At 35.0% G+C, this 8,765-nt stretch overlaps 3 gene segments (V, D, J or C); all 3 read right to left on the bottom strand.

Annotated features, from left to right (window-relative positions):
• Positions 1–341: 341 nt before the first annotated feature.
• LOC119781718 lies at positions 342–790 on the bottom strand. The segment is given in 2 exon segments: positions 342–652; positions 733–790. Coding segments are annotated over 2 exon segments (369 nt in total).
• Positions 791–5,067: 4,277 nt separating this feature from the next.
• On the bottom strand, positions 5,068–8,081 carry LOC119781752. The segment is given in 3 exon segments: positions 5,068–5,440; positions 5,530–5,706; positions 7,984–8,081. Coding segments are annotated over 2 exon segments (387 nt in total).
• On the bottom strand, positions 7,094–7,541 carry LOC119781719. The segment is given in 2 exon segments: positions 7,094–7,407; positions 7,499–7,541. Coding segments are annotated over 2 exon segments (357 nt in total).
• Positions 8,082–8,765: the final 684 nt, after the last annotated feature.

Here is an 8,765-nt window from a genome sequence, read left to right on the forward strand (position 1 = left end):
ATTGATCTTTTTAATAAAAAGATTGGAATTAGATAAAAGTTAAATATGTCCTTGTTTAATCAAGATAAAAATGGTGCAGACACCTGTTCATTAGAAAAAGTTTCTAAACATTGTTGAATTGTTTTAAAACGTGTTAATAGATTTTTGTCCTTAAACAATGTGATTTTATTTTTTTTATACAAACTTTCTAAATCCATTAACTGTAGATCATCAGAGTCTTCTCTGTCTAAAAGTTTTTGTTGTGACAATAATAATTGGTCTTAGGGCTCCCCCTGTGATGTATTCTTGTTAAAAGCATTTATGATCTGAGGAGATTTTGTACAGCGTTCCTGCTTTCTGTGTCACTGTGTCTGTCGAGCACAGTAATAAACAGCAGAATCTCCAGCTGTCAGACTGTTCATCTGAAGATAAACCAGCTTTCTACTGTTGTCTCTGGAGATGGTGAAACGGTTTCTGACTGAGTCAGAGTAGTAGATGTAGCTGCTGGTATCACTGATAGTAGCGACCCACTCCAGTCCTTTTCCAGCTGCCTGTCTGATCCAAGCATTCCAGTAGTGGCTACTGAACCCAGAATATGTGCAGGTCAGTCTGTGAGATTCTCCAGGTCTTTTAACCACTGGTTCAGACTCAGTCAGTGTTTGACCATCAGTACCTGCAGACAGACAAATTGTAGTATTATTTGTTGCTGATGAGGTTAATTTTATGAATTTTATTAATTCTTTTAGTTCTTACCTGCCCAGTTAACTGTCAGGATGACAAAAGCAATCAGAATCTGATGAGGTCTGATCATTGTAGCAGCCATGTGTCTCAGATTAGTCTGCTGTCAGTTTGATTCTTATTTGCTGCAGGTCTTTTACTCTTTCAGACATGTAAAGGAAAGTATTTGCATCAACTCCTCCTCCTGGAAAATAAATCTTGATTTTCTTCAAAAGATTGATTTCAGATTTCTTTTTTTTTATCTATTTTTTAGAATGTTAGTGACTCAAGTATAATGTTTTACTTTTATTCAAAGTTATACCTCTGAAGCCAAAAAATGACAAATTATATGAGTGTCTCTACAAACTATGTAAAGAAGCACTATGACAGAGAAGAATGTTTTAGAAACAATGATAATATAAAGTTGAGATGGCTAAAAAAACACAGAATTGAATCCTTCCTTACATTCTTTTCACAGTCAGGCACCTGTTGAGTTCAAACTAACAAACCAGCTGAGAAGATCTTGGTAAAAGTGAGTAAATAATATTTTCTTCTGTTAAACCACAAGTTCAACAGGAGTCTGGTAAAACAGGAAATGTTTTTTTTTTTATTTTAGAGCCCTCTGAATTTAAGCTTGTTTCTTCTATGGAATTTAGGTTTACTTTTACACAAAAAAACAACTCACTACTTTCGAACATTTTAATGGAATCGCTTCAGATCTAAATTTTTATTGGAAACATTTGTCATGCTCATCGTAGAAGTGAGGAAAACGCATCTTAAACTGAGACTCTTGGAAATTGATATGAGCTATTGCTTTGTATTAGAACCTTTGTTAGAATTATTTAAAAGACCTTTAAACAAAATGCTTTCTAGGGTTGATTCTGAACTTTTCTATAGTGAACCTGTGCAGTGCAAGGCTCCACTGAATTTACTTACAGTTAGTCCCAATGCAATATGTCCTAATCCTGAAGGCTACTCTATTGATACATAAAAGTTGGTTCATAGCTGCTTTGATTTCTTAGGAGATCTCACTTTATCAAGTTTCATTCAGTTCAATTTAATTATTTAATAACCCCACTAGTGGCAGTTTGTCAAAGCAGCATGTTTGCAATGGTATATAACACTAATGAGACATTATTCACAACATACAAGCAGTCGGTTTGTGAAAATTTCAAAACCCAAACAGAGCCCTACACAGATTTTAAAGGCTTGACCACAGAAAGGATGAAAGATTTAAAGTGGCGGTTCTTCATATACACGATTTGACTTCGAAACTATTTATTGGCTGCAGAAAACATTAAGGTCTCTCTGTTTCTCACTGATTATTTTAGAACAGACTTTTACAATCTTGGTCAGGCTATTTCTGTCTTTAACTATCAGATTGGAAAACAAACAGATAAAGAAAAAAACAACTTAAAAGACTCAATAAAAGATTGATCAAATTTAGACACGATAACGAGAAGAGAAGGAGTTTAGTTTGCAAAGAAGATACATTCCCTATTGCCCCAGATTCCCAATGGCAGCACTGTTTATATGAAACTTAAGATGTTTATTATAACCATGCCCAAGTTTTTATATGACAAAATAATTTCCACTTTTCTCTCAGATACCTTTAGGTTTTGTGTTGTTACATCAACATGTCTGAAGTCAGTCTTAGGAACTGGAGGATTTCCATAGACTTGGAATTACAGGTGGAATCTCCAGGAAAGTCAGGTTTTACTGTTCTTCCTGATGTTGACCCTATTCAGATGGTTCCTGACGCACTCTTGACCGATGGTGACATCATTTTGTGATTCTTTCAAACCTAAAATATTTTCTGAAAAGTCATGTTTTTCAAAACGGGTATAGAAATTCTTTAAAGCTTTTAGAGATATAAACAGAATTTATGTCATAAACTATTTGAGGTCACCTCTTGTCTCCGCTTCACTGAGTAACTGTGGGTGAGATCTCTAAGTCTCTCAGTCATGTAAAAGTAGAAGTAGCAATATTTGCATCAACTCCTTCCCCTGGAAAATACACAAGCTCCTCTTCATTTAGTGCAAAATTTCTACAAATTTTTTTCTTTTATTATTTTTTTTACCTGTTGATGCTTCAAGTATAATATTCTACTTTCATTCAAAGACATACGTTTAAGCAGAGGTGGCTACAAAGAAAAGATTTTACTTTTCTCCACTTTTTCTAGTTTTAGTGGTTTAATTCTCATCTTGTTGTGTTCTCTGATTATTTTTCAGTTTTCCGGTTTTTATTTGTTGCCCTCTGCTGCCCTCTTGTGTTCTCCTTTTCCCTAGCTCCTTTTCTGTTCTGCTCTGTTCACACCTGCTCCCAATCTGCTTGTTGGTCCTCTCTTTGTTTCAGTCTCCCTTAAATACGCTCCTTATGCAGTTCCTCAGTGCTGGGTCCTATTCTAACTTCCTCCAATTCCGTCTCACTGAGTCTACCTCGTCGTGATTGTTTTCCCCCAGATGTCTCCATGGTTTCTGGTTTGTTTGAGTTTGTTATCATGTTTGATTTTTGGATTCCTGCCTCAGCTGTCTCTTTACCTTCATTAAATCAACAAGAAACTCACCTCTGCCTCTGCATTTGATTCCACAAACCTCAACCCAATTTTTGGAAAAATCGGCCTCTACCAGCTGCTTTCCAGACTGATACATTGTATTTTCTGATCCAAGCTGTAGAATAACCATCACTATCCACAACACCTGATAATTAAATGCTGACCTGGCGGCACAGTCACACTAGATGTTGAATCTAATACCTAACTATTGACCTGTGCATAGAGACCTTAGTTCAAATCAAGTCGTCTCACCCATCCCAATTTCCTGTCAGTGTATGCTGTGATAAAAGCTAATAGAGGAAGAAAAATTCATATTCATGCCATTTTAAGCACTTTATTTCTGCTAATAACTAAAACATAAATGAGATCCAGGGGTTTGATAATATTCGGAGATCTCCTCTGTTTATCCAACTTCTCATGCTTTGCTCAAATGGTTTTCTCCATCTCCTGATGTCATGGTGATTTATTTTTTTAATTATTAGTTTATCTCTTACTCCACAGGACCCTAATGATCTTAAGAGATTAAATTGAAAAACAGATGAGAGCCAAATTTTTCCTTTGGGTAGACGTGGAGTTTTATTTTGTTTTATTATTTTATTGTAAAGGGTTAATTTATACAGATGCACAGTATATAATGTTTTTATCAAAAATATAGACTTAATATAGTAATTTTTTATCTTTAAAAATATATTTTAGGAATATATTTGAAGCACAATTAAATGGTCATGTAAATTAACGTCAGCAAAAAAAAACTTTTTTAAAAATGTCACAATAAGACATTTTTAAATGAAATACCGTAATTAAGTTATTGTGTATTACGTTCCATCTGCATAGAATCATGTATAGAGGCTCACACATTTATTTACACACTTCCTGATAGGATAATTATTCTTTGAAATGTTTACCTTGACTGGCCCTTTCTGGCATTATTCTAGACATTAAAATATGTCTGTTACTGCTAGAAACAGACTATCTAACTTGAATGTAATAAATCCATTTTGACCCAACAACCGTCATCTATCTTTTTTCAGAACGTAACTTGAAGGATACACTAGGATCTGTACAACTTAATAACAGCAAAGACAAAATTATCCAGAGAAGTGAATGAAAGAGTCATCAATAAGAGCTGCCAGCAGTTCCCTGCAGTGTTTTTTTTAGAGGATTTGTTGCACAGCGTGATGTTAGAGATGTCTCCATTTAGCTTCAGAGAAAAATAGATGAAAGGCAAATTTATTGCTGGTATTATTAAAAGATATTCTGTTCTCACATCTCAAAATAAAGAGTTCTGCTCATCCAGTCTGATACTGTGACAGAATCCAGATACTTTAACTTTGATATTGATGGTGATAAATTTGTAGAAATATTTTAACACTTGGAAAAGTCTCAAAATGAGTCACTGTAGCTTAAACTAAAATTGATGGCCCTGGAGCACCTCCTCTAGATGTTCAATGTACTATTAATCAATATCAATATTAATCAGTATCAATATAAAGCCTGTAAATTGTATTTTTAAAGGCTGTGGACAGGTACCCAGTCCAACATGGAAGATTTCATTTCCCAAATTCCTTTGAATGATTTAAGTATATGATGCAGTTAGAATCAGAATCTTTATCATATGGAAAAACAAAAATTAGATATACACATTCACATTAGCAGAGCACCTGTTGTGACCAAAGTTTGAACTGAGACACATTGTAGAGTTAGAGGCATGCAAAATTAGGCCTCCTGTCCATCACAGGGCATGACAAGAGATGTGTTATTCTAAATGTGTTTGTTTGCACACAGATAAGTAGTGTTAGGGCTCCCCCTGTGGTGTCTTCTTAAAACTATTGATGTACTGAGGAGTTTTTGTTCAGCGTTCCTGCTTTCTGTGTCACTGTGTCGGTCGAGCACAGTAATAAACAGCAGAATCTCCAGCTGTCAGACTGTTCATCTGCAGATAAACCTGATTTCTGCTGTTTTCTCTGGAGATGGTGAAACGGTTTCTGACTGAGTCAGAATAGTAGATGTACCGGTAGCTCCTGTCATAGTTGACATAAGCAATCCATTCCAGTCCTTTCCCAGCTGCCTGTCTGATCCAAGCTACAGCAGGAGTGCTACTAAACCCAGAATATGTGCAGGTCAGTCTGTGAGATTCTCCAGGTCTTTTAACCACTGGTTCAGACTCAGTCAGTGTTTGACCATCAGTACCTGCAGAAAGACAAATCATTGTGTTATGAACTAAAACTTTTATGTATTCATTATTGAATATGTTCATTTTATGCATCATTTGTTCTTACCTGTCCAGTTAACTGTCCCGAGGAGAAAAGCAATCAAAACCTGATGAGGTCTGATCATTGTAGCAGCCATGTGTTTCTGATGAATCTGAAATCTGTTTTTCTCTGATCTGTTGCAGGTCTTTAAGTCTCTCAGTCATGTAACAGAAGAAGCAGCAATGTTTGCATCAACTCCTCCCCCTGGAAAAGACACAGAACTCATCTGTATTTACTTGAAAAGTTTGATTGCACGTTTTTTTCTTATATTATTTATTAATATGTTGATGCTTCAGGTATGATATTCTATTTTCATTCAAAAGCATATATGTTTAAATCTTATAATTACCAATCAGAAGTCTCCACAAACTCTGTCTGTTCTATGGTCTGTAATCCTTTTTATTAATCCAGGATTATATTCTCACATAAAACGACTCAGACATCTCTTTAGTTAAAATGAACAACACCAGCTGAGGAACTCAGTAAATAATATTTCCTTCTGTTAAACCACATATTGAACAGGAGTCTGATAACAGGAAGTGGTCTCTTTGTTTTTTTGGAGACCTCTGAATTTAAGTTCGTAATGTTCTTCTTTGAAACCTTAGGCTTACTTTTACACAAAAAAAACTAATTACTTTCAGGAATGTAAAGGGAAAGTCTTCAGATCTAAATAAGGATTTTTTTTCTATTTACCATGCTCATTGTTAAAGTGAGGAAAACACATAAATAGACTTATTGAAACATTATTGATATGAGCTTTTGCTTTGTTGTAGAATCTATTTTTTTTTATTATTTACCAAATCAAACATCAAACTGTCTCAGGAGCCTTTCCTGTGGTGATTTTGTATTACATGTATGTTGCTTGTTTGTATCAGTGACATCTATGATCTTCCTTTAATTATGGATATTTCTTTTCTATTTATACTAAGAGAGAAACAGCTGACTTTGCAGTTAAGCCCAGAAATATTTTGCTTGTTAATGATGACAATCCTAATGAAAGGAAAACAATGAATGGTGAGGTAGAAGCTGAATCAAAATTCAAGAGTTGCTTAATGAGTAGAAAGAATCATGTCAGCAAAGAGCACATCAACAATGTGTGAATTTTAAGCAGAAGTTGCAAAAGATAGATTACACCTTTTTTTTAGTCTAATTTCTTGGAAAAAAAATCTTCTCTGAAACTTGTTCAAATCTAAATAACACAAATTTCCAAGCTCTTCAGAGAAGAGGGTAAGTGTGTAAAATAGGTTTGGAAATGTATGCTGATTTATGTTAAACAAAGACTGTCTACTATTTAAAATAATAAAATAACTCCTTAGCTCTAAATAATAAATATTTCTATAAATAAATAATAAGCGCACTGTAGAAGAGGGAAACTGCATCTAGAAACCTGAAAATTGATCAGAGCTGTTATTTTTGCTTATGTATACCAAATTGTATAATAGGATTATAAAGTTATATACCATCATATCAGTGTATTTTATTTTTGTAGTTCACGGAGTCAAAGATTAAACTGGTTGAGTAGCTCCTCATTGGTGTTTTTATGGTACCGGTGTTCTGTAAGGTTTTTGTACAGCTCTGCTGCTTGTTTGTATCACTGTGTGTCTCTGGCACAGTAATACACTGCAGAGTCTTCAGGCTGCAGATTCTGTCCATTTAAAGTCACTGTTCTGCTAGAAGTGTCTACATCAATGCTGAACTTGTTCTTCAGGGAATCTTTGTACTCTGTGGAATATCCACCACCTTTTCTACCAATCCACTCCAGTCCCTTAGCTGCAGGCTGTCTGATCCATGATGTAGAATAACCAGAACTATCCACAGCATAAGAGACCTGACATCTAATTGTTAGACTCTGGCCTGGCTGGACCTTTTTAGAGGCTGGTTGTGTAAGCTGTTGACACCTCACACCTAAAAAAAAACCAACAAGAAATAATAAATATCAGAGTACAAAAAGTGAAACCAGTGAACCTTCATGTTCTAAGTTAATAAGGAGGCTCACAGGATCCAGCAGCCAGCAGCAGCAGCAGAGCTACAGAGAACATGTTGGTGTTGAAGATGATCTGATGGGAGTTTCTCTTCCTCTGAAGCTGAATTCATGACAAGACGTCTAAAAAAGCTCTGCGTTAAATTTGCATAAAGACAAACCACCCATTAGATAATAATTATATGAAAATGCAGGATTATTTTTCCAGCAAACATATATTTACCCAGCTTTATGTTTCTGGTGAACAATCTAGAAAGTCTTAACAGAAGACGTTTTTGATCCGTTCTGATTATAAGTTAATTTGATTATAAGATAAGTTAAAGAAAGGAGGCCAGTTTTCTGTTACAGCAGCTACAATCTAGATTCAAGATCAGATTAAATATATATGTAGGCATGTTGAATTTTAACAATTATAGTTTAACATAAAGTAATTACATAAAATTGTGTAAAAACACCATCAACTTCTGCGCTGCTCTTTCGTTATATAAAGATAGACTGACCTTTCTCGTTAAATGCTCAGGCTTTATCAGAATTGTAGCTTCTACCTCCTGCTCCTATTCTGTTGTTGGATGATCAACAGTAAGAACACTGTCCAGGGAAGGAAAGGAAAGGAACTCCAGACTGTGGTGCTGTATGTCTTGTGCTGCAAAAGATTGTGGGTAACCGCATGGCTCTTAGCAGCTGATAGGAATGTTGAGGGTCTGTATGCTAAATAAATTAGCACTGAGAAGCAAACTGTCTCATGGTTCTTCCTCCTTCCTTACTGCCAGCAACATTTAAACAGCACTTATTATGACAGCCCATGCACTTCCATCATGGCTCAGGTGTCCTTTCTAATTTAAGGATATTCAGACTTAACCAAAGATGCAGTACGCCCCTCAAGCGAGAAGTGTGAAATAATAGAAAAGATTAATAAAGCAGAGGTTTGAAGGTAGAGTTGAAAAGCAAATAAAGTGAGAGAATTTGTATGATACCGAAATTGGCTGAAACTCCACATTCTCTAAATAACTCCTGATCTTACCAAAAAGGGACATATAGATGTTATTTAAATAGATCCATTTGTCCAAACATTGCATTAGATTAAATATTTTTATTTTAAACCAATCAGATTCATTTTTATATTATTTTTTATAATCAATACCTACTCCTCACAAAAATTTAATTTCATTTCAGGTCCTTTTCTGTAGAGGCATATAACATGACTATGTCATTTTAAGACTAAACACTACTGGAACATTGCTGGACATTGTAAATTGTTTATGGCTAGAAACAGGCAGTTTAA

This window comes from Cyprinodon tularosa, unplaced genomic scaffold (genome assembly GCF_016077235.1).
Source record: "Cyprinodon tularosa strain WSP-4 unplaced genomic scaffold, ASM1607723v1 ctg181, whole genome shotgun sequence".
In the NCBI taxonomy this organism is placed as follows: domain Eukaryota; kingdom Metazoa; phylum Chordata; class Actinopteri; order Cyprinodontiformes; family Cyprinodontidae; genus Cyprinodon; species Cyprinodon tularosa.